At 45.9% G+C, this 26,362-nt stretch overlaps 1 protein-coding gene and 1 pseudogene across 5 annotated transcripts in view; both read right to left on the reverse strand.

Annotated features, from left to right (window-relative positions):
- LOC149366407 (uncharacterized) overlaps nt 1–12,727 on the reverse strand; it is a 35,142-nt pseudogene extending 22,415 nt beyond the window's left edge. Inside the window, exon 1 of the transcript XR_016288701.1 lies at nt 7,544–12,727. The product of XR_016288701.1 is annotated as an uncharacterized LOC149366407 (transcript). The remainder of the gene's footprint in view (nt 1–7,543) is intronic.
- Nucleotides 12,728–12,859: 132 nt separating this feature from the next.
- LOC149366408 (uncharacterized) overlaps nt 12,860–26,362 on the reverse strand; it is a 29,597-nt gene continuing 16,094 nt past the window's right edge. For all 4 annotated transcript variants that reach the window (XM_089550646.1, XM_089550638.1, XM_089550634.1 and 1 more), the window contains 2 exons: nt 23,247–23,543; nt 12,860–13,941 (listed from right to left, as the gene is read on the reverse strand). In XM_089550646.1, the coding sequence (XP_089406772.1) occupies nt 23,445–23,543 (99 nt within the window). In that variant the 3' untranslated portion in view covers nt 12,860–13,941; nt 23,247–23,444. The remainder of the gene's footprint in view (nt 13,942–23,246; nt 23,544–26,362) is intronic.

The raw sequence follows: 26,362 nt of genomic DNA on the forward strand, positions 1-26,362 counted from the left end.
GTAGTTCTAGGCTCACAACTCAAAACATCGCAATGAAAAAAAGTAGGACGTACCGTATTTAAATGATTGTAAGTCAACTCACATGTAAGTCGACTCTCTCCCTATATAGCAGGTCGGCAAAATAAGAAACTTGGTGGTTGCTTAAGCTTTGCCTTTAAAGGGGCTCTGAAACACCTTCCGAGAAGAGCACATTAACTCAATAACTGCACTGTGTTGTCATGAAAACCTGAGTGAAACGATACACTTCTACAGGCCGCAGAGGATCCACAATTACGCACCAAAGTTGGCGAGAATTCCCGGCAACTTTTTCGTGCTCGCACCCTCCTCTGTCGCTCACAACTGCGTATACAAGTTGAGAGATGGCTATTGGTTGGTTTCTTTTCAACGTCAGGCAGCTACCGTGGATGGCAGTTGCAAGTGGGCACTTTCCAAGACGAAAATGCATTAGTCACTGGACAACTCGTCCACATTTGCATGCTTGCAGCATCGTCCACACTACCACTGCCGTCATCATCGCTGCTGCGGTCCCGCAGCACATCGTTCTAATGTCGTTGTCCAGCAAAATCCCCCACTTCGCAAACGACCACAGCACGCATAAAATCCTGCACTTTGCAAACAGCCGCACCACGACACCACATGGAACAGAAATTTTTGCCTCAATGCAGCCACCACACCTGCATCAGCCATTCCAACACGTCGAACTGCTGGCCCTGGCGCACAGTTGTTCATTTCTTTGGCTTAAAGAATGACAGCCTTCTTGAATGTAGCCGTGATTGAGCACTGGACACATACCAGACCCGAAGCACAAATGACGACAGACAAAACATTACATTCATCATCATCATCAGCCTGACTACACCCACTGCAGGGCAAAGGCCTCTCCCATGTCTCTCCAATTAACCCTGTCCTTTGTCAGTTGCCACCACTGTATCCCCGCAAACTTCTTAATCTCATCCGCCCACCTAACTTTCTGCCGTCCCGTGCTACGTTTGCTTTCTCTTGGAATCCACTCCGTTACCCTTAAGGACCAGCGGTTATCTTGCCTTCGCATTACATGCCCTGCCCAAGCCCATTTCATCCTCTTGATTTCAACTAAGATGTCATTAACCCGCGTTTGTTCCCTCACCCACTCCGCCCGCTTTCGATCTCTTAACGTTACACCTATCATTTTCCTTTCCATAGCTCGCTGCGTTGTTCTTAACTTAAGCTGAACCCTCTTTGTTCATAACATTACATTAATAACTGGTAAAACATTGCCAGCAGCCATCAAATGTGTGAGCGGTGTCAGCTCTTCCATCAGCTACCAAAACACTCCCCAGAAGCACTGCCGTTCCGTGTGGCAGCGCAACTTTCTTCTCTCCATGAATGGTGCAACCACAATTCGAACAGCGGCCCATCCATCAACTATCGACACTCCCTTAACGCCGAGTGCACAGTTGAAAGTAAAAAAAAAGAATAAAAAATGAAAAATCCTTTAACGGATTGCTACTGGGCAGAGTCGTGGAGCAAACAAAATTGCAACCACGCGATAGCATTTCGGATATCTCATTTGTCTTGCTTTTATTTATTTATGGTGCCCAGATTTAGTTTCGATAGTAAGTCAACCCTCCACTTCATATTTGCAAATGAAAAAAGAAAAGGCCGACCTACAATCGTGCAAATACAGTATCTGTCCTGCGTCCCACAAAGGGTTCAAGTGTTCTGGATCTAAAAAGAAAGGAATGCTTGTGTTCACACCCCACCGATAACACTGAGAAACAAATAAAACAGGTCTTGGAGGGAAGTGCTAGGTTTTGTTTTGGTTTAGATCGCTCTCAGCTATTTCTCCGCTACATCTCAGCCAGAGCTAATCCGCGATTTGTATTTGTTCCTAAATCATCTGCGTATTTTAGTGCCATCTTTCAGTCCATAAATTTCAAAACACAATAAATAAAGCGATCAGTTGTGAATCAGCACATGTCCATGTCATGTCCGTAATATGCTTTTGCTGCCATCATGTGTAAAGGCAGTTTGTTTGCCAAGATGCCGATAGCTTCAGCTTTTTGCAGGCACTCCATCCTTGTGCTTTGTATGGATGAAAAGAAAAATTTATTGATTTCGTCACAAATGCTGCAAACTACTACAACACACAATTATTAATGTCAAAACCCTCCAAAGCAGCAAGTAAACCATTTGCGAACAAACCAGCATCACGGAAAAAGCTGATGTAGTATTGTAGTTCAAATCCCGTTCGGGGAGAATGGGGTGGGGATGGGGAGTGCATTTGAAGACAACGACACACCACTCCTGAAATTTCAGCTGCCAGCATGGGGGCCGTGCTCACAATGAAGACATCACCAAAAGTGGTTTATTGTAAATAGCCTTGAAAAATCACCAGGAGCATGTGCATATCGGGTCTAGACTTCTGTCATTTCAAATCAATTTGTGTGATGTGTTCTGCATATGTTTAGAGATTCCATAGACAGCAATGATGCTGTCATTTTTTTACTTGCAACGATCTTCCTTGTTGCAATCAGTGTTGTGGCCATCCATTACTGGGTGCTGCTTAAGCGCTGCTCAGAATGCTTTTATTTTTCACATCATGAGCTCATTACTGCAATTGCTTTTTGTAGCATCCCAATTCCTCCAAGTAAACTCAGTTCTGGTTTATGCAGGAGACTGCGTCTTTGCTGTCAACAAGGACCCCGTGCTGGCAGCAGAAATGTCAAGAAAGACCTTTCTTGGTTAGTTGGTGTCTCTGTTCTCCAAAGTATTACAGTTCACAACACACAGCTAAGTCTTTAAAAGGCTGGAGCAAATGTTCCTTAGAGGGACAATGAGGAGAAAATGAAGTTAGTTTGCATCGATAGAAAACCAGCCCCGAACCAAAAAAACAGCGCTCTTTCTGAAAACAAAAAAAAAAGCTCTTGTAAGGTGGAAAACAGCAAAAACTAAATATCAGCTGTCGCCGCCACAGAACAATCTCGCAAGTACAAGCGTGACGATGAAATAGGAGAAAAGGCACAACAACTCTCTGAGGCTGACATTTGGATTGGATTGGATTGGAAAACGTTTATTGTCAGCACTAAGCCCTAGTGGGCATTATACTAGGTGGCCATGGAGGAAGGAAAGAACTAAGGAGAGGCCCTGACGTCACTTTTTGTGAAGCTGCCCCGCAACCGGAAGTTGGCTCGGCTCTTCTCACTATCTTCTTCTCCACCGAGCTACTACGAGGCGGGGATCGCGCGCGGCTCGCAAGCGCTTCGTAAAAGAAAGGTATAAAAAAAACCGCGCCGCTCGCCGCTACACTCCTACACCTCCCTCCCCGTAAACACGCACCTAGACACCTACATGGAGGAAGGAAAACTAAGGAGAGGCCCTTCGTATTCCCAATGCATTGGTGAGAATGTGGCGGAAGTGACGTCAAGATTTAGGCTTAAAAAGTCGGGCCACTAGCAACGTTGTCGTTGTTGCTAAGAAAACTCGGGCCACTAGCAACGGCATACGTCGTCGTTAGCGTCGTTGTTGCTAGGGGCCCGAGTGTTTCTCCGTGGCGGTGGACGGGCTTTCGACACGGTGTGTTCGGCCTTGCGTGTTAAAGTCTACATGCCTGGCGTCGTGACGTTACGCACGCATCTAAGATTGCTTTTAAATGCAGCAAATAACCGCTCATTTGATATTTTGTTCGTCAAACTTGGTGTCGTTACGCGGAGCGATCGATGCATTGAAATGAATCTCGCGAAAAGGTGGCACTCCGGAACCGCGCTTCGACACGCGAAGAAGCGTTGATTGTTTTGATCAGCGAACTTTCGCACCTCACCAAACAGCACAGAAACATGAAGCCGCTCTCGGCGATGCTGAGCTGCGTTTCGAAGGCCAAACGCGTAGCCCGAGGAGGATGGTGAGCTGAGCAATGTCGTCTTTCTTCGCCTGGCGTCGGAAAAGGTTCACCGCACCTGTGCGCCGGTCTGTGTCTAGGTGCGTGTTTGCGGGGACGGAGGTGTAGGAGTGTAGCTGCGAGCGGCGTGGTTTTTTTGATAGCTTTCTTTTACGAAGCGCTTGCGAGCCGCGCGCGATCTCCGCCCCGTAGCTCGGTGGAGAAAGAAGATAGTGAGGAGAGCCGAGCCAACTTCCGGTTGCGGAGCGGCTTCACAAAAAGTGACGTCAGGGCCTCTCCTTAGTTCTTTCCTTCCTCCATGTTAAGCCTAAATTTTGACGTCACTTCCGCCACATTCTCGCCAATGCATTGGGAATACGAAGGGCCTCTCCTTAGTTTTCCTTCCTCCATGTAGGTGGCTTCGAGCCCATGGCTCTTGGCGACCTTGTGAGCCCACTCAGTGGCTCAGACTTGCGTCAACGGGTCTGAGCTGGCCAGTATAGCCTCCCACCGCTCTAGAGAAGGGACTGGTAGTAGGTCCGCCGGTGGCGGCGCCTTTTTGCAGCTCCATAAAATGTGGTCATATCCGGCTATCTCGCCGCATTCTTTGCATGTAGCGTTGTATTGTGTTGGATACATGTGTGCTAGTCTCGACGGGCTAAAGAAGGCTCGCATCTGGAGCCGACGCCACGTTACCTCCTGGCTTTTGTCGAGCTTTTTGTCTGGTGGCGGATAGATCCTCCTTTCCAGTTTAAACTGATTGGTGTATTCGTGAAATGATATGAATGCATCTCTCGTGAAATTTGGGGACTCAACCCGGCTCACTGCTTGGCTGACATTACCTCGAGCTATACTGTGAGCCAACTCGTTTCCCCTGTTCCCCGAGTGTGCCGGCACCCATATTAGTTCCACCTCTCTTTGGTCCCAGTCTTTATGTCTTAATATGCGTTCTGCCTCCTGGGAGATCATACCCCACGCAAAATTGTTGATAGCCACCTTGGAGTCGCTAATTATGGTGACTGCTTTGGTGCTGGCCATTGCCATGGCGATAGCCGCCTCCTCCGCTGTCCCTGAGTTTTTTGTTTTGACCGAACCGGCCGTTAATGTTTCACCCGAGTTGTTCACGGCCACGACCACAAAGGAGTCGCCTCCTTCGTATTCCGCCGCGTCTACATAGGTTGTGTACTCCGAGCCTTCGAGCTTGGCTTCAAGGGCCTTTGCTCTGGCTCTCCTCCTGCCTTCGTGAAAAGCAGGGTGCATGTTTTTTGGAAGTGGTTTAATAGTGAGTAATTTTCTAACTTTGGTCTGTAATTTTGCCTGCGCGTTTCTTTCGGGAATTCTATCATGTAATCCTAGGTTGCCCAGGATCTTTCTCCCCAGGGGTGAGGCCGCAAGCCTCCTTAATTGCGCAAATATATGTGCCTCGCATAGTTCCGTGGTGGTGTTGTAGATCCCCAGTTTAAGAAGTCTTTCCGTAGGAGTGCAGTGGGGCAGCCCCAATGCTGCTTTATATGCCTGCCTTATGATCCCATCTATTCTGTTCTGTTCCGCCAGCCCTAGATTGAAGTAGGGAACGGCATAAACTATTCTGCTTATCATGAAAGCCTGAACCATTCGGCAGAGATCTTTCTCTTTGACTCCCCGTCTTTTGTTAGCTATTCGCCTTATGAGCCTGGTTGTCGTGTTAATTGTGGACTTAAGCCTGTTTATTGTCTCTGTGTTCTTTCTATTGTCCTGTATTATAAGTCCTAGGACCCTGATTTTGTCAACTCTGGCTACCGGAGTCTCATTTACCAGTACGTGAATGTCTCCTGCGTTGGTATTGCGTCTGAGGCTGACAAACGTGCACGAAGGGTGCATGTTTGATCCATATTAAAGTATACAAGTTTTGTTTCAAGCCACTAGTGCACTTTTATCACAGGAGGAAGACGGATAAAAGAAAACCTGAATGCTGAAAGTCAAAGAAAGCCTGCAATTAGCAGCGCATCAGGGCAGCCAGCTAAGTTTTGGTATACTTTGGGGTGCTTCGCAGCTATGCGTTCTGTGTGCTCCTTGAACGATGTTGGTGCAATGATACACAATGGCGTGTTCGCTTTGTCAACGTACCAAGACACTAGGCTGCATAACTAGCTCTATGAGGTCTATACTTACAGAATTTCAATATGCCCGCACATACCAGTTGCTGCACATCAGTAGTGGTGGTGGCTCGGTGGTGACGGCGATGCTGCCGACTCCTCGGCGCTAGGACTTTCTCGCAAGACTTGCCGCCTCAGCCCTCTAAAGCATTGCGTGCTGTGTGAGGTTGAGGTCGCTGAATGCATGCCTCAATTCTTTGCAAGACCTTCGTTGCCAGAATCGGGAAAGGGATCCATCATAATGTTGGTGCAAACATAAACAAAGTGACAACAGGTGATAGAGGCCTGCAACATCAGGTCGGCAGTAGTTTTCATTTCGGCTGCTGCGCTTCCGCAGCCAGCAGTCACAGAGTCGCTGTTCTCCTACTTCGTCATCAGAGACTCTCGAGTCTGAATTGCAGCAGCGGGAAAAACGTTTTCAACTTCGAATCCAAAACTCTTGGCAATAAATGCACCTTTCACTTCAGGACAAATGGCCGCAAAGGTACAAAATGCCGAAACTACCGGATTTTACTAACAAAAGAAAAAATTTGATAGCATCGTCCTCAGTGTCCCTCATTGGTTTTCAACAAATTAAACTCCACAAGCTTTTATAAATTGCAATAGTGTTTATGTCAATGGTCAACTTATGTAAATTTTTAAGTCAACATAGTCACCAAAGAAAGTTTACTCGAGTTTCCATAACCACAACATACTATGCATGGCTTTGCTATAGAAATGCTTAAATACCTAGAAACCATTGTCATGTAATGGAATGAGAACAACAACTCCTCTTGGGACAGTGATTATTTGTCTCCAAATCTGCAGCATGTTTCTCAAGAATAACAATGCTCAGGACATAATTTGCAATAAAAGCATGCCACATGCAAAGATAGGCATTCTCAAGAATAACAATGTTGAGGACATAATTTGCAATAAAAGCATGCCACATGCAAAGATAGCCAATTATTTGACAAAAGATTACGCACAGGAATCTCGTGCAGTAAAGCATTTATTTTTTTTAATTTAAACCAAGAGACTACTCTAAAAACCTGCAAACAAAAGCCAGCATTGTTTATCATCAGGAGCCTGGGCTTGGTTTCTCGCCTCTTTTGCCCCAATAATGCAGCCACAACACAAGCATGGAAGGAATAATAAAATAGCATGCTTCTCTGGTGGCATTACATTCGCTTTTAAGAGAACACAGAACTGCTCGGATGTGAGTATGCCAGTTTGCAAACAAGTGCCAAGCACTGCAACCACAGTTCGCACACATCACCAATGCGCTGAAAGTAGTAAAGTACCAGCCTGGTATGTTCAGGTTTCGTGTGGAGGAGGAAAAGAAACCAAAGAATTGCTCTGTGCCGATGTACCTTGAAGGCAGGTAAATTCGCATATTTTTTTTCTCCAACATAGCAAATTAAGAGTGAGACAGGTTAGCTAGCAATAGTATTAACATATTGTTGGAAAAAGGTATCAAAACTTCAACGAACTGTGGCATTTGAAGCATGTGTCCTGCTTTCATGTAGCTTTAAACTGTGCTTTCCTTTAAACGGCATTGTGCACAGCTCACACTGAAACAGTTTTTCTCTTATGGGCTTGCATATGCTTTACAAGGCCTGATCTCTGTTTAAGGGCCATGGGGCAGAGCTGGCACTGGAATGGTTTCTCACCCGTGTGGGTGCGAAGGTGTACCACCAATGAATACTTTACAGCAAAGCTGCTCTCGCAGTGCTCACACTTGTATGGACGCTCACCCGTGTGAGTACGAAAGTGTACTACCAGATTTCGCCTCAGGGCAAAGCTGCTTTCACAGTGGTCACATTTGTATGGACGCTCACCCGTGTGAGTACGAAGGTGTCTCACCAGGGTTTGCCTCCGAGCAAAGCTGCTCTCACAGTGGTCACACTTGTATGGGCGCTCGCCCGTGTGGGAGCGAAGATGCTCCACGAGGGTGGCCTTGATAGCAAAGCTCTGCCCGCAGTGGTTGCACGGGAACAGACGGTCACACGTTTGGGTGAGAAGGTGCGACTCTTGGGGGCTTTTCTTCATGAAACTCCGACTGCAGTACGAGGACTGGTGCAGCTGCTTACTGGTGGTTTCCCCAGGCGCGACTCTGAGGTTGGAATCAGCTGTGACCAGGCCTGCATCAAGAAAATTAGAATATTTACAGCGCGTTACAGCCTGTTTGGAGGGGCAGCCAGTAACCTGTAAGTGAAGAAGGCAATCTTACATAATATTTAGGCTAACATTTCATTTCAGGGTCAATGAGTTGTTCCTAAAAAAAGAGAAAAGTTTTTAAACCAAGTTTTCTGGTACTTACAGATTGGCATGGAGTTCGAGGGATAATGTCCAAGCTTTCTAAGAATTAATCGGCATACTCTGCAGCCAACTTAAAAATCAAAGCAACTTAGACAAAGTGCTCGCATAACGCCTGGCTTCTTGGAAGGCATCCAGCAAGTCTGTGCAAATTCTTCAGAAATTACAGAATGTCTTTGAGCCCCGACTCGTGACACGGTACACTACTAATGAGTGCATTCCTTTTGTCTATTAAAGCTTGAAAATTCATTACCCTGCATGTTGCACATAAACCTTGAGCAAACTGCTGAAGAAAAACTGCTGGATGACTGATTCCCTTTCACTAAATGTAGCCAAATGCTCAATACCTACATCTGAGCAGACCTGTCACGACCGAAAACAACATGGTAATTATCACATTCGCCTCTGCAGACTGCACCATCTTGGGTATCATTTCACAGTGTGCACGTCTGGCAGCTACCACAATATATTGTACCAACAAAGCACGTACTTCTTCAGCTATTCTGCGAACATCATAAGCAAACAATTTTTTTCCTGTAGTTTTAAAAAAAAACAGCTTCGTGACTAAAAATATCTGCAGGTTGATATTGCCAAACTGAAATGCAGTGAATAAATAACTAAAACATACACAGCAGTTCTGAATGTTAAGACAGCAAAATAAAAAACAAAAGCAATCAAGAAAACAAGATATCTGTACTCAATCTAGTATAATCAGGCCCAGTGATCACAAAAAATAAATTCAGAACAGAAGCAGTCACATTACAAACCACAAGGACAAAACCAACTCTGTCAGCAGTGTCACCAATGTAATACATAACACTTAAATAAGCATGAATCATTAATATCAAGCCAAAATGAACCAGGCTAGATAACATTTCCTAACAGCAAATAGAACCAGAAGCACATGTAATTCAAGCTCCTGCAGACATAATTTAAAATAGTACAGATTAATATTCATCCCAGAACATCTGACAGTATAACAAAGATATTACTACTGCTTTTCAGAGCTCAATTTATAAGGACGTTGTATGTTGAAGAATACAGAAAACAATAAGCCATAAAATCATGAGACATGGAAGCTCACAGGACAGTAGAACCACAATGGAAACCGAGAGCTAAACTGGTGAGACTAGAGCACAAAAAGCAAGACCAAGTATGATGCACAAAAGGCACATCCATATAGACAGGCACTTTTCTACTGCAAGTATTCTTTTTCCTTTTCTGTGTACTCTCCACCTTGTGTACTCTGTTTAGAAAAAGCTACAGAGAACTATTGTACAGCAATGTGTAAGATAACAAGGTTTCTCTGCACTCATGCACGATGTCATACATAGAATGTTACACAATATCCACTGTTAATGATGCAATGATGGTTGGTTGGTTTATCAGGTTTAACGTCGCAAAGCAACTGAGGCTATGAGGGGCACCGTAGTGGATGGGTTCCAGTAATTAAGATCACCTGGAGTTCGTTAACGTGCACTGATATCACAAAGTGCATGGGCCTCCTAACATTTTGCCTCGATCAAAATATGACCACCTCGGCCAGAATCCAGTCCACATCTTTCGAGTGAGCAGCCGAGCAATGTAACCACTGAGACACCACGGCTTGTAGTTGCAATGATGGCTGTGGTCTAGGCACCCACAAGGCAGGGACTAATACGGCCCCTTTTCATGCACTATCACCACAGTCTGAGATCACTGGCTATGCTGTTATTTCAGATTATGAACATCAGACAGTTCATCCTAAAAATGCTGGCAGCACTGGTTTTGAAAGATGGTTCTTTGGGCAGCTTGTGTACTCATTGGTTGCCGATATTGGTTTCGATGCCTGCAAAATGAAACAGAGCAGAGAAGTTGATTAGAATAAGCACTGCAAGCTGCAAGTTGCACCATTTTGTTAAAGAGACAGCCTGCTGACTTTCATCAACTTAATTTTTTCTGCAGCAATTGAGAGCTCCTTATCCGAATAAGCAAGTCTACGCTGTGGCTCTGCAATACGCAGCAGAAGCATCTGAATTCGAATATTTTCATATCATAGTCTCGTTTTTTTCATGGCAGACTGTGTCTAAATACCCCCCATCAAGGACAAAATATACACTTATAGTAACTTCATGCAACTGTGGACCCGACTGCTGTGCCACCCACGCAGCATGCAGTGGCAGTAATGAGTGTCACATTATATTAGATGCACAAGTGTTATCAAAACTACAGTTGAAAACACTAAGGCAGTCTTAAAAATACTATAACTAAATTAATACTGCTCATATTGCCGCAAATCATCATACTGTGTTTGTTGATGTTCAAAACTGCCGGTACACAGCTTGATCATTTTGTCTGAGATGCGACCGGACATATCTCGATTGATCACGGCCACGCAGAACCGCTTGCACATTTTTCCAGATTGTTGTTTCTTTTGGTTACTTAGTTCAAATGTTCCTTGCAAAGCTTTAAATTGAGTGCGCACAAGAGCTGCAGCAATTCTGTTCCACAGCCGCCAAGCAGGCTTGTTGCTACACAGCCACCGAGACACTCAATTCTTTGTGGGCACAGATCTGCGCAGACAAGTGTCGTTTGGAAGCATTTTGCTGACTTCTTGGTCATCGGACTGCTGTTAGCACTACAAGACAGTATCTATAAATAGATACCAGCAACCACTTCTGCCAACAGCAGCGCGACACCACTGGCAGTAAGTGACAGCAGTCCGTCTTTTAGAAAATGTTCAAATAAATGACGAGAAAGCAAGGCTAAGCCATGCTAGAAATGCTGACTAGTTACAAGAAAAAAAATAAAAACGTCCAAGCTTCTTCTAGAAAAATAAAAATATTTACTACTTCGAGTACTACTCTTAAAGAGTAGCATACTGACTCAAGTGACTCAAGTTGGTCACAAACATTTTAAACTAGCAAAGAAGACACATACACATATTCACATAAATATTGCAAACAATAACAAAAAATGAATTGCAACACCACTGCATCTTAAATCATGAAATACGGATGCCTTGCATGCCTGGATGAATGAAAATGTAGAAATGCAGAGTTCACAAGACAACAGCTGCAACAGGTCAATTTTAATGAGACTGAGTTAAGGGCATCGTGTCACAGAAAAGCCAGCAGCGTTGTCAGCATCACTGGTTGCGAGTAAAAAGTCCATGAGAAATCCCCAGAGAAGCAACCTCACTCACAAAACCTTGTGACACCATCACAACCTCCCTACCGGATCGCAAATAAACTGCCCAACGTGGCAGCTGGCAGTTTAATCAATGACTGGTCATGAAAAGTTGCTTGGGAATATCAACCAGGGTTGCACAAGCCCCACCGGTGGCCACACCTGCCATCGCTGAGCCGTGTTGCATTGTTTAACGACTGCACCAGGAGAGGTATTGAGGACTCCCAGGGGTTTATGAATGTAATGTAGAGCATCACCACATCCCATATATGGCCATTAACACATCAATGCTATCAGGTCATATACCCTTTAGGCGGATCTTAAGTGTCTCCTCCAGCTTTAGTGCAAAACCATCTCTCCATACGTACCAACCCCTAGCAAGAACCTAGTATTGTGCAGAGAAGCGCGTCGAGCCACCTAGTACACCTAACCTTGTGGCGTCATCACAACCTGCCTACCTGATTGTGAGTAAACTGACCACCACGCAGGTGGCAGTTATGGTTTATGGGAGTTTAACGTCCCAAAGTGACTCAGGCTATCAGTGATGCTGTAGTGAAGGGCTCCGGAAATTTCAACCACCTGGGGTTCCTTACCATGCACCGACTCCTACAGCAAACAGGCCTCTAGAATTTCGCCTCCACCCAAAATTCAACCGCCATGGCCGGGATTAAACCTGCATCTTTCGGGCCAGTGGGCGAACGCGATAACCACTGAGCTACAGCAGCGGCTGGCAGGTGGCAGTTAAATTAATGATGGGTCGCGAGAGGTTGCTCAGGAAGAGCAACATGGCTGCACAATCCCAAACGGTGGCTGTGATAGAAATAGCCACCTGCCAGTGGAGCGGCGCATCGCTTAACTGCTGCTCCACTGCACTAGTATCAGTATGAGGACCCACCAGTCTATGAATGTTAAGTAGACGATGACTGATTCTGCATATATGGGCAATAACCCAGTAAAGCTGTCGCATCATACCCTTAAGGCACAGCTTAAGAGTCCCCTCTGATTGAAGAATGAACACATGCTTTTGCTCATCCACCCAGCTTAACTATGATAAACCACTACCACTTTAGTGTTGGACACGGAATATCCTGTAACAATGGGCATCTGGAGGGGGGCAAGGGGGGCTGGGCCCCCCCCCCCGGGCCCTCCTGGAATGTCGCATATTTTTTATGCACTAGCAGAAAACAACTACACAGCCTGATTAGCACGCTTTGGTGGTTGCAACTTTTTGCATTTTCGTTATTAAAGGTACGCTGAAGAGGAATCTGAACTCGTTTTTTTGCAGCAGGAACTCAATCCACACATTCTGAGCATTCTTAGAAACTTCGACTTATTGCCCTGTGTGGCCAATTTCCCTAATTAAATCAATTTGCCGTCCGGCTCCCGCCTTTATTTCTTTGATTCTCCCCGTACGGTAGGCGGAGTCGACCAACGCGTGGACTGCCTTTCAGCCTGCTCCGTGGAGGCTTTGCTTTCCCTTTATTTTGTTTTTTAGGTTACCGTGAATAAATAGTTACATTCGCAGATAATATAGCCACAAAATAAGCCCACAGAAATAAAAATACGCGCGGACTATGTGCTTCTACGGATTACGACGTATTACTCCGCCGATGGCAGAGTGGCAAGCTGCCACGGGACTGGGTGAAAGGCACTCCACGCGTTGCCCGACTCTGCCCATCATACGAGGAGAATTCAAAGCATAAAGGCAGGAGCTAGACATTAATTCAATTTAATTAGGGAAAGCGGCCACACAGGGCAGTCATTCAAAGTTTCTAAGAATGCTCGGAACGTGTAGATCGATTTCGCGTGGCAAAAAGACGAGTTTAGATTCCTCTTCACTGCACCTTTAAGATTAATTCTTCGTCCATTAATAAAATCCAATGCATATTCTCCAAGCCTAGCACTAATTTGCTGTTTCTAATTTTTGTTTCATGTGGGTGGTTTAGACCTAACATAGTGCCTTTTTGGTGCTAATCTACCGCCTTCCCCATCCCTGGCCATTGGGTGCCCTCCCCTGCAAAAAGTTCTGCAGACGCCCGCCTAGAGCACTGCAGCTTTTGCTATTTCTCATTTACATACGTTTTCCCCAGAAAGTTGCAAGCAGCAATGTGATGCCATAAAGAAATACATGCATAAACAATGCAACAATGACTGAAAGAAAGCTGCAGAAAGGCACATTCCCCCCAAACGAGTAAGGCAGGGCACTTGCAAAATAATGGAATAGCTTGAATCTAACTTTCTGAAGCAGCCATATGGGTGCATTCTGGTGCATATTAATAAGTAATTACTCTCTAACTGGAATACATTCCAGTTTCAGGGTTTGCCCTGAATACATTGGACTACGGTCAACAAATTCAGATCAAAGGATACATGGTTTTACAGGATACGAGCATCCACCTATGGGTCTCCTGACGTTGGCAGCGGTTCCCCTTGGAAGATTCTCCTGGCAATTCGCAGTCCTCATCTTTTCATCAATTATGACACCTGTGAGATGGAACACACGAGAGCAGCCCAAATGATAATAGTGTCCCACAGCCACAATCAGCATTGTTAAGCTACGTGCATTTAAAAATAGTGACATGAATGCCACGAGGACATGTCAAAGGGAAGATAATGCGATGGAAGAGTGTAAAGAGTTTGTCCTTGCTTGGTGCAGACTATTAAAACGCTTAAATGTTAATTCTTGAATGATTCTATAACAGCAGACTGCAGTGGTTTCTTTGCCACAAAAAAAAAATTAAAACTGATATGCTTTTTTTTTTTTAAACTTGTCGGCGCGATCAGTTGGCTACAAGTACAGCCACCTGCATCACCTACATCGGGCCCCAGAATAGACAGCAGCGCTTCACGCACGGTGTCACAGTTTCTCGGGCGTCTAGGCGCTTATGAACCATACATTTTATGGCTACAATAGTCCTCGAGAAAGCAAACACACCACGACAATCGGAGAATTGCACTCACTCAGCGATTAAAGGCAGAATGGACCGCATGAACCTCGGAACAAAGTAAATGGCACATCGACTGTAGTCACAGCCGCTATAGCTGAAAGCAGCTACGGAAAGCTCTCTCACGACTGTGTCAGCAAGACTGTCACATAAGAATACATCCATTCAATTTTTAGTGGCTAGCCAGTGCAAATCGGCACCTTAGCACTTGTTGCGTTTACTTGCACACGGGTGCACGCGATGAATTACCCACTTCGAATGGCAAAGTACTTCAACTTGCACCAAAGTTAACTGCTTTAACTCTGGTTACCTGAGCAGCTTTGACTGCGGCAAAACGATTTGCATCTCTGGCTAAACATTTCAAAGCTTTGGCTTTGCTCCGACCGGCAAAAGCGCCAACGAGTCGGAAAACCGCCATGCATGCGCGAAGACAAAACACGATTTCTATATGACATGCTGCGGCTTGACATGCATCCAGACCAGCATTGCAAACACAAAAAAAGATGTCTTTGTGACGCACAAATTTGCGAACGTTCCGAGTTTACTTGCCATGACAGCAGCTGGTGGCCTTCATATTTGGTCCCGTAGGCACAGCTTAGTCGAATGAATGGATGGATGATAATGCCTTTACCACGGGCGGCAGCTTGCGTCACCTAGCCTATACTTCCCCTATTGTTAAATTTTTCTTTTCCCTTTCTTTCAATTTCACTCTTACAATGTCTAGTTTGTATATCTTTTTCCCCTACAAATTTACCCCTCCCTTGATTTCCTCCACCAATCTTCCAACCTCCCCTTCGTCAATGTCACGCCTTTCCCATCCACTCACCCGTCCTCCCCAGCAAATCCCAGCGCTATCCCTATGTCTGTTGCTGTCCTTGCGCACCTCAGAACCAAGTGCTCAATGGTCTCCGTTTTACAACCAGAGCACAAAATATCCGCTTCTTCAAGTTTGGACCTATGCGTTTTTGTTCTGAGAGTCCCTGTCCTAGTTTCAAAAAGCAATCAACTGCCCCACGAATTATCAAATAACCGCTCTTTTTTTTATGTCCCGTTTTCGTGTCCTACATATACCTAGCACCGATTTTTCTTGCATTCTTTCTTTCGACATCTTTCTTTTTGTGTCCTTTACCTCCGCTTTCACGCTACTTTGTTGTGTCCCGTCCCTCACCCATAAATACTTCGTTCTTAGCTTTCGGGTTCTATTTGTCCATTTTGTGTTAATGCTTGTTAGGGCCATTCTTTTTACCTACACTGGTTACACTAGTGTAGCCACTGTATCATAATTTTATAATACACTTGCTACACTAGTGTAACCAGTGTAGGTAAAAAAAATAATGACTCTAATGTCTTAATTCTAGGGGTGTGCGAATATTTGAAATTTTCTAATATATTTCGAATATTATATTTTTAGTATTCGTATTCGATTCGAAATCCAAGTATTCGTGTTGTTTAGAATATTCGACCCACCGCGAATATTCGTATCTAGCCGAATATTCATTGTGAGCACCGGCGTTCATTTCGGTCCGCAAGCCCTATCGACAGAGACGTAACAACATGGCGGCGCCCAGAGCAATGCGCATGGATGAAGGAAAATTCCCTCCACTACGGCGTCTCTCATAGCCTTAGTCGCTTTGGGACGTTAAACCCCATAAACCAACCAACCAACCTTTGAATTTTTCCAAGGGCCATGCCGTAGCTAACTGCGCTGGTGAGCTTTTTTGTGGCCATACCTGCGAAGCTGGTATAATCAGAGCTGTGCACGAAGTGCCAAGTCAGAGGGCATTTTCTGTGGCTGGAGGAGTCGTTTCAGCTAGAAGGGAACTACTTCTACCTGACCATGTGGAGCAGCTGGTTTTCCTTCACGACAACCTTTTATGTTCATCCCAGCAACGCGCTTTTGTGCTGATGGCAAGCTAGCCTTAATCAATGCTGTGTACTAGCCATCCTCTCTGATATTTCCACTCTTCTAAGAATAATGTTCGAGACTTTGATACTTTTTGTGCAGCCACACACACCTTTTGTGTTCATTTAATCATCGATAGTTGAATTGTGATGTTCATAGGTGCTCAAATAAATGTTTTGTAGTGGTTAAATGCATCTGTCCTTCATTATTCGATATTCGATTCGATATTCGGAATCAAGTATTCGTATTCGAAAATTTGATATTCGCACACCCCTACTTAATTCCTTTTTGCTCTATCCTTTAGAATCCTCTGATGCACTTCCAGATATTTTTTCCCTTCACTTAGCCATCTGGCAACTTATATGTTCTCACATGGCCTATCATAGTGCCCTGTATTTCTAGTGGGTTTCCCCTCTCATCATTATATACCATTATCCCTGACTTCTCTCTACTGAATTAGAGTCCTAGCTTGTTGCCCTCCTCACCACAGATCTTAATCAGTTCCTGCAGCCTATCTCGCTTGTCTGCTGACCTTCATGCATATAACTCACGTCAACTCCGACCCTACTCTCATCCAACCTCTTTTCCATTGGACTCACGTATACCAAAAAAAGTAGGGGTGATAGTGGGCAGCCCTGTCTTAGCCCTCTTTCAATTTTAGCTGGTTTTGTAGTTTCTCCCTCCCATGTTACTACCACCTCATTGTCTGAATATACACGTTGTAGAAAGTCAACCAGATTTCTATCGGCACCATATCTATTCAATTGGTCCCAAAGTTTTTCCTGATTCACATTGTCATATGCCCCCTTAATGTCTAAAAATACCATCCATAGAGGCCTCCGACTTGCCTCAGCTATCTCTATACACTGCGTTATGAAAAATAGATTGTCCTCCAACCGTACGTCTGTCCTTTCCGAAACCGTTCTGCAATTCTCCCAAGATCTCCTCACGCTCTGCCCATTCTTCCATTCTCATTTTCACCATCTGCATTGCTAGCTTGTATATAACCATAGGTCGGCACACTCACTCATGAGTGCACTCATATCGCCTCACTCACACTCACGTCTGTGAGTGTGAGTGTGAGTGAGTGGTCGTGAGTGTGAGTTGACGTGAGTTTGAGTGCGAGTGAGTGGATGTGAGTGAGGGTGGTCACGAGTGTGAGTGCGAGTGAGTGGTTGTGAGTTTGAGTAGACGTGATTGTTAGTGCGAGTGAGTGGATATGAGTGCCAGTGGTCATGAGTGTGAGTGCGAGTGAGTGGATTTCAGCATGGGTGGCCATGAGTGTGAGTGAGTGGATGTGAGCGTAAGTAGAGGTGAGTGGTGAGTGCACATGTTTGATGAGTAGATTTGAGTGGCAGGGAGTGGTTGTGAGCGGCAATGGGTGGTTTTGAGTGGACGTGAGTAGCAATGAGTGGTTGTCAGTGGACGTGAATGACAATGAGTGGTTGTGAGTGGACATGAGTGGTTGTGAGTGGACGTGAGTGGCAGTGAGTGGAGTGGTGGGTGGACGCGACAGCGAAGTCGGTCGCATATGTTTCGCGACGGCGATACCCGCTTAGCTATTTTCATGTTGTTGACAGCTGAGGGACGCCAATATTGACTACTGAGGGCGCTCGAGGCAGCATAAGGCATCATGCTCGTGTCTTTGGACAACCGAAGCAGAGGATTCCACTGGCACTGGAACGGCAATCTTTCGTTGCATTTGTAGTTCACCATTGGCACGGGCGCATACCCTTCGCGGATGCAATGCAATGAGCCGCTACAAGTTTTGTAGGATCCTTTATCGAATTTCGCATTGCCAGTCCTGAAAATATACACAGGTGTATCTTGCCACGCTCCCCGCACGGCTCGACCTCATATACACAAGAGTTACGATGCTTACTGCTGAAACAACGCCTGTCCGCTTCTTAGCAATAACTACCGTAAGATGGGATCTCAAGTGGTGCAGTGGACTCTCAGGTTTTTTTTTGTGTGTGCCCAGGTGTCTGCATTGCAGAGCTCTGCTCTGGCCGTAATTTGTTGATTGGGCCGGATCCACGCAAAAGCCTGACCTACTTGGCGCCTAAGCTTTGTCACTGGGGGAGTGAAATTGAAATGAGCTTGTGAAATGCGATTTTGTTTAATTTTCATGTTTTCAGTGAAGTAAATGGATTAGCTTCTGTTTGCACGCATCGATTTCTGAAATCCTACCCACACTGATATCTGGACAGCATGAGGTATCCTCTGAACCGTATACTACGATTTGCTCTGAGAACTTCTGGACAGCGCTTTTTCCCAGTAAAGTCCTTTCGCTTCAGAAGGGCGCGCACTACAAAATGGCTCACAAGTTACCTGCATACGCATTCTTCCGCGAAAGACGTTGAAGAATAATCAGGTGAAATGTTAGCGCCTCTATCGCCACACGGATGCTCACGTGGTCTCCGTATGCACTAGCCTCAAAAACATTGTGCTGGTTTGTAAAACCTCCTTCAGACAGGGATTATGTGCAATGCAGAAAACGTTCTGTACTGCAGAGATGTCCACAGATCGGTCACACATAGTAGCTTAGTAGGTTTTGTAAATGAATTGCTAATGACAACTCCCCTTAGTATCATTATTACGCGGAGAAATCCTCTTCTTGCGGCCCATTCCAGCCATTTTCCTTTCCATGAGGAAATCACTCGATCGTTTGAAAAACACGCTCCCTTTTCCATGCTGCGAAAAGTATTCATAGTTGCCATTTGACTCCAATGTGTTCATGCAGAGTCACAGAACGTCATTGTCAAGCAAGACCAAGTATTGGAAATTGAACACCATCCAATACTATTGTCAAGACAAATCAAATTCATTATTTTTACTTAGACACCGTCGTAGGCGCACGCACAAGGGAGGGAGGTGCGCCCCCCTCCCCCCTCTCAATCGTCTAAGCCCCCTAATCGCCAAGTCTGCCCCATACAACTACTCTGTCGGACTACAGTGCAGTGCTATGGCCAATCAGGTTTTTTAGTGGTCGAAGACCCATGACGTTGCGTTCAAGAACTGTTTACTGGTCGGGTCATTTTGAGGCAAGCTTTTCAGGTTCTTTTTTGCTGTGACAGAGACAAAAAACAAATCTGTCACATTTGCTGGGGTTTAGAGTGAATGGAAATTACTCTGGAAGCGGGATGTTACATTGATGCTTCAGCGACTGCCTTCCTCTGCCGGTACTCGCGTGTTGAACAAGGGAGGGAAGGCCTCAGTGTGCTTGCGGAGGTTTCAACAAGAAGGCGGTCCTCATCAGGATGAAGACAAGACCTCTTGTGGAAACACTGGCAAGCACCCTGAGCCTTTCCCCTCCCTTCGTTCACATTTTGAGTGTGAAGAAACCAGCGGATTATCCTCTCTATACCCTATATTCGTCTGCCGATGTTACAGATTAAAATAAAAACTACTGCTGAATAATGTCTTGTATATTTTGAAATTACATCTCATGGAAATAAATGTTCTATAATCATTCCTCACCTTTGCGCTCCGTTCTGGCCGTAAGGGCCTAGGTGAGGGAAGGTTGGGGGTGGGGGTGGGGGGCACTGCTCTGAAACATGGCTCATTTTCATGGAGAACACTGCGCACTCCTATGGACACCATTCAAGAACTTCTCTAAGCATCTTCGCTGACGCTGAACAGGCACTGATCGTCTCAGCAGCAAGCCCGGGAGCGCACGTGCATACCATTCAGTGCATGGAATATGCGTGATCAGTGACCTCTTCCATCGAGCAGTGCAGCTGTGAAAATTGGCCAAATAGCCCGACAAAGCCTGGGCCGCTCAGCACCAGATCTTTGCGACTCAGGCTATGCTAGGGGAACCACGAGGGCAGTCGGCTGCGGCAGTAAATCTCTCATCCCCTCCGTTGTTAGCAAACAAAGAAAGAGTGAGTGAACGTGAATGAGGGTGAGCGGACATGAGTGTGAGTGTTTGTGAGTGTGAGTGAGTGGTTGTGAGTGCGAGTGGTCATGAGTGCGAGTGAGTGGTTATGAGTGCGAGTGGTCATGAGTGCGAGTGTGAGTGAGTGGTTGTGAGTGTGAGTGGACATGAGTGCGGGTGTGAGTGAGTGGTTGTGAGTGTGATTGGACATGAGTGCAAGTGTGAGTGAGTGGTTGTGAGTGCGAGTACTCATGAGTGTGAATGCGAGTGAGTGGTTGTGAGTGCGAGTGGTCATGAGTGTGAATGCGAGTGAGTGGTTGTGAGTGCGAGTGGTCATGAGTGGGAATGTGAGTGAGTGGTTGCGAGTTTGAGTGGACATGAGTGTGAGTGTGAATGAGTGGATGTGAGTGCGAGTGACCGTGAGTGTGAGTGTGATTGAGCCACCTCTATTGGTGCCGAGGTATGTCAACATCAGAGAAGTCCCAGCCACAAAAGATCCAACAGAGCTGGCAAGAACAAGTGGCAAGCCTACAGAGAGCAGTCTATCCAATAGAAACCACGACAATGGTCAGACAGAGTCTTATAAAAGAGTTCAAGACAGGCAATGGAAACAGCTGGCAGTGCGGACCATGTGAAGAAGAGGCATGAGGTGGTTCTTTACTGGCACTGCGCTTTTCACTGCCCCAAAGGTCCCAGGAGAGTGCGGCATCGGGGTTGCTTTTTCTACTCCGACTAAGCTTGAAAAGCTTTGCCCGAGGGTGAACCAATCCAGAAGGGACCGTGTCTACTTGAAAGGGCAAGACACCAGGTTTGTTGCCTGCACCACAAATGTGGGGTACTAGGAGCTACCCAATGTAAATAGAATACTTGTACATAGCATCTCTCTTTCCCTATCCTTTCTCGCTGTCTCCTCACCTCTTTCATTTTGTTTCTCCAGCCTGCCTGCTATCCTTCTATTTCCGCTGCCCCAGCTCAGGTGTTTCCAGTAGCGGCAGCAGATGCCAAGGATAGCAAAAAATCTTTTCCGTCCTTTTAATTATTATTTTAATAAACCACTACTGCTACTACCATACTCCGGTTCATACATAGCAGGCAACGCTGCCAAAGCTAGCGCGACTGTTCGCGCAGGCTAGGTGCGCGCCCAAAAAGTAGTTCCCACTCGGTGAAAACTATGGCCAGAGAGCCCCCGCACTGGGCGCCTGACAGCTTCGACCGTGATTTTCAATGCTACCATATCGTTTTATACCGCTCTTTATTTTCGTCCAAACAGTGACCGGAGTTTCGAAAGGAACGAATGATACGCGGCGGAGTAATATGGTTTCCCGGATGCACTACTTCTGCAACCTCTGCAGCGTTGCCAGCAATGTATGAAACAGAGTATAGGTGCTACCCAAAAGTTTGATGAATTCGATCGTAAAAAAATAAATAAAATTAGCTGAGGTTTAGCTCTGGTTAAACCGGGCAAGTTGCATAAGCAACCAGCAACTGTTTTGCCCGAGGTGAACGCGCGTATTTATTCCCCGTTTCCCTCCCGCTTCCTCTCTCCACATTCCGACACGTGTCGAGAACAGCGCGTGGCAGCGGCGGCGGCGCAGCGACGGTCCTGCCGTCTGCTGCAGCGCGGCTGAAACGGTTGCTATGGCAACGGCACTCCATCTGTTTTACCTCGCCACCGCTGGAAGCTACGCGATGGCACAGTATTGCTTATGCAATAAAAGAGATCCTCACTGTAACTCCTAGTTAGCTCTGTCACTTTGAACAAGTAAACATCGATCCCAGCATCCCTCCTATTGCGCTAAGTATCCATGGAAGTTCACAAGTGAAGTGCATTGAGCATAGGCGCTGACTGCGGCAGGAGCTATATAGTTCAAGCCCCCCCCCCCCTCAAGGCTGAGCGATGGGGTCAGGGAGCAGCACATACGGACTGGCACATTCCCCATTGGACAGCATACAAGACAGCTGCTTCAGCATATTAACAAACACTGATGTCTACTAAATCCACCTTCTTTAAAGTAACCCTCCTGAACATTCTGAAGGTCAATCCAAAAGCCTTCTGGAACATAATAAAACCAGGCAACACCAATAAAGTGTCATTGTTGCATCCACCAATGAGCCTGTTCCCGACTACCTCTGTGCTAGTGTACTAAATGATACTTTCGATTAGTCGTTTCCTTCTTCATCCAACCTTATCCAACGTCCCGATCTTCAACTGTGCGGTCATTTTGCGATAGATCCCACTATGTTCAACTTGCGAGGCATCATACCAATTATTGATTTGAAGCTAGTATCATCTAGCAAAATTGATGGTATAAATGGCAAATTTACACGGAATGCTAAAGAGTATAGTTCTATCACCATGAAATACATATCCTCACAATCGTATCATCATGGTGTACTACTGAAGACTGCTGTGGTCATACCAGTACATAAAGCTGAAGATAATCAGAATCCATCTAACCACTGACCCATATTTTTGAGATCAATAGCATGCAAAATAATGGTGTATATATTTACACATCTTGTTAATTTTCTGGGGGATAACAATTTCTTCCAACAGAGGACGGCTTCCAAAAGTTTTTCTCTTGTAACATTCAACTAATTTCCTTTACTTACGGCTTGCACTTCGATTTGGACTCCGCTTTTTCATCTGATTGCAGATTTCGTAACTTTTCTAAAGCATTTTATAAAGTTAATTACTCACTGCTATTGCATAAACTAAGTGTGCTGAACACTGACCCTGCAGTTCTTAGCTGGATCGGTGCATTTCTTTCTTCTCGTGTTGAATTTGTCAGCATTAATGACAATGACTCCTCTACTATACCACTACTTGGTTCTGGGGTTCCTCAAGGATCAGTACTTGGCCCCCTTACCTTTTTTTTATCGTCTATATTGCTGTAAATTGCCATTCCCCTCTTTAATGCACTCTGTATCCCGAGAGTAGAAATGATAATTATCTCTAGCCACGGAGCATGTCCAAAGTGGGAAGAGGGGAGGGCAAATGAAAAAGAGGGTGTGCTAACTGCACCCCCCAGGTAGGCTTTAGAGCTGCTTCCACACTCACCCAATGGCCATAGCCTGTGGTGCCTGTCCCGGCTGCTGCTCCTGCTGCATCTGGAACATCAGGGCCTGGACGTCAGGGTGGGGAAGCGTCTGTTCATTGGCACCGGAAACGGGGGCGGACGCAGGGGTGGTGGTGCCATGAACGCCGTGGGCGGAGCAAAGCAACGGGGGGCAGGTCCCATCTGAAGCCCCGCCCCCATCATGTCGTGCAGCGCCCTCTGGAGCTGCGCCTGGGCAGCCCCAGGTGGTGCAATGCCATGTGGTGGTGGCGGAGCCTCAGAGGGTAGCCCTGGGTGACCTGGATTGACGTAAAGAAAGCAGTCCTCTCTGTTTAAATTCCAAGTGCAGAAACTCAGCTATTGCACTGTGCTTGTGGTATACAGCCACTGCTGCTTCTTTGCCTCCATGGAGGATAAAGTCTTTCGCCTACACCAGAAAGTTGAAATATTTCTGTCAAAACTAAATCCAAAAGTATACAAATATCGTACATCTGTACTTAACTTTGAGTGTTCAAGCAGAAATGATGCGCCATGTCTTGCTTTCTAAGAGGTCAGCTTTGCCAGTGCACTTTCGTCGTGCTCCCTGCCCTAATCAGTTTTCGTACATGAAGACTACGCTTCAAAGGGTATCACTGCCTCACCACATGTGTGACCTTGTGCAAATGTTTCCACCAAACGTAGCAGCTACTAAGGCACCTGGTGGAAAAAAAGTCTCAAAATGCATCTAAGACGGCAATAGCAGAGGAGAGAGAGCACAGACTCCTGAGAACTCATGAACAGATGACTCTAGGCTTTGGCCTGCTTCTACTGCCCTGCGTTCGCTTAATTTCAAAGCAAGAAAACTCACTGGACATGCATGCACCAGTCAACAGCTCAACCAGCTCCCGGGCTACATCCAACTCTCCACTGGACGCATCACAGCAGACAATTACAGCTAACGCCCATAACGAATGGTGTGTGGAAGAGTGGTCCACATTTATTGAGGAAGCCCCATGATGCTAGGTGAAGAAAGCGGCGGTGAGCTCAACTACGCGTCAGCTCTGCGAGGCAGCCATGGACGTTCACTGGAAGCCTCTCACTTCATCGTCTTCTACATGGTGGCACGTGAGGTGGCATTACAGGGCCCCCTCCTAGACCTTTGGTCGATAAAAAATAAAGCTCAAGAGATTAAACAACTTGGGAGTGGGGTTAATTAGAGTGATGGGGACACTAAGTACTAACTATTTCCACATATGTACAGTAAGTCCGCGTTCAGGTCGTAGTCCGATGGCTAATCAGGAAAAATCAAAATCAAAGTTCAGGCAGTCGCGCTTGAGTGAAATGTAGAGGTTGGCCAGTGGATACCGCTGTTCTGAGAAGTAAGGCAGTCGTTATCCCAGACAACACCAAACATCCGTAGGACGTCCCAAAAATGTATGCACGTCCCACAACCCTAACAGGACGTCCCTGGGACTTCCGTATGAAGTCCGCACTGGGATTATCCTGGAAACAGCCGCGGCTCGAACGTTATATGGACATGACGTCCGTATAAAAGCCGCGGTGGGATCATCCCGAAAACAGTCGCAGATCAGATGTTATAAGGAAGTGTTTATATTCAGAGGACCTGAATCATGCAGATGACCATACAATTCTCATGAGCGCTTGAGTGGCACGCTCCACTGTCCCTTTCCGACGTCTTTGGCTAGCGGACTTGATACAGCTGTTTGGAACAAGTAAACAATAATCCATGCGATCTATAAGCACAAGATGTCACAAAGTAATACACAACCCAGTACTTATTTTTTGAAAGAGCCAAAAAAACCGTTAAAAGCAGAACGAAAACAAGCAATTCCAAAAGGGCCATTAGCTGAATACAGAAACCCTAAACTTTATTACTTCAAAATTAGGGAAGGGCGACCTAATTACTCTAGCTACTCAAATAGTCTAATTCCCGTTTTGTTATAGCTATCGAGGGTGTGCTTACACAATCTTCTCCTCCAAGCCTTCCGAGCATAACAGCCACTGACGACGACAGTGACACCACAGCAAAAACAACTGGCCACCTGTTCGTGCTCTTAGAACAGTTATCATAAAAATTAATAACACACATCCTTTTTTGCAGTATCTTTTGTTTTATTTAGGATCACAGTTTTATTTTTGTCTTAGGGGCATGTTGCATAAAAAGGCTCTTTGCTCATTAGCTCAATGGCACCACCATCGTCATCGCAATACTGAAACAATGCAAGTTATATTTTCTTAGCTTGGTGGGTTGAGGCGTGTATTAGCCAGTTTTCCATTTTTTGGACCAAAATTTCAGGTAATTATTGACGTTCCTACAGCATGTTGGTTGCGTAACGAGTGTATTTTTTTACGTATTCAGCAAGGTTCCAGCGGCGGGAAACACGGATGGCACATGCGGCAAGTGAAAGTAAGTGGCAGTCGGTAGTCCTTGCCTGGTGTGTGAGCCGTGTAGCGTGATTTCTAGCTTTGAAGTAATTTTAGCGGCGGTATTAAAGTTCAGTGGCTGATGCTGGCTCAACATGAGCAGAAGCTTACTGGAGGCCAGTATATTAATCTGGTGACAGCATAATGACTACGGTGCTGAGGAGTACTGCTTACAGGCGTGCACGCCGAGAGGCACGTTGTGATATTGAGCTAATAGCGTCGGCTGCTGGCGATGGTGTTGCATACGACCCTTATTAATCTGATCCGTGTGCTGCTGCAAAGCCGCAAGAGCAACTAGATTCTAGCTCGTCGCATGTTCCGTGCCTTCAACATTCGACTGAATAAGCGCCTAAAGTTCCTGTTTTAATTTTGATTTGGTTTATTGGTTTGTTCGGGTTGAACGTCCCAAAGCAACTCAGGCTCTGAGGGACGCCGTAGTGAAGGGCTCCGGAAATTTCGACCAGCTGGGGTTCTTTAACGGGCACTGACATCGCACAGTACACGGGCCTCTAGAATTTCACCTCCAACGAAATTCGGCCGCCGCGGCGTCGATCGAACCCGCATCTTTCGGGACAGCAGCCGAGTGCAGTAACCACTGAGCCGGGGCGGGGCTGTTTTAATTTTGTATTCTGTTTATAACTGTTGCATGCGTACAGATTTTCTTTTATTGGTTTGTAGCCTAGATATATATAGT

This window comes from Amblyomma mixtum, chromosome 1 (assembly GCF_055824585.1).
Source record: "Amblyomma mixtum isolate Tamu chromosome 1, ASM5582458v1, whole genome shotgun sequence".
In the NCBI taxonomy this organism is placed as follows: Eukaryota; Metazoa; Arthropoda; class Arachnida; order Ixodida; family Ixodidae; genus Amblyomma; species Amblyomma mixtum.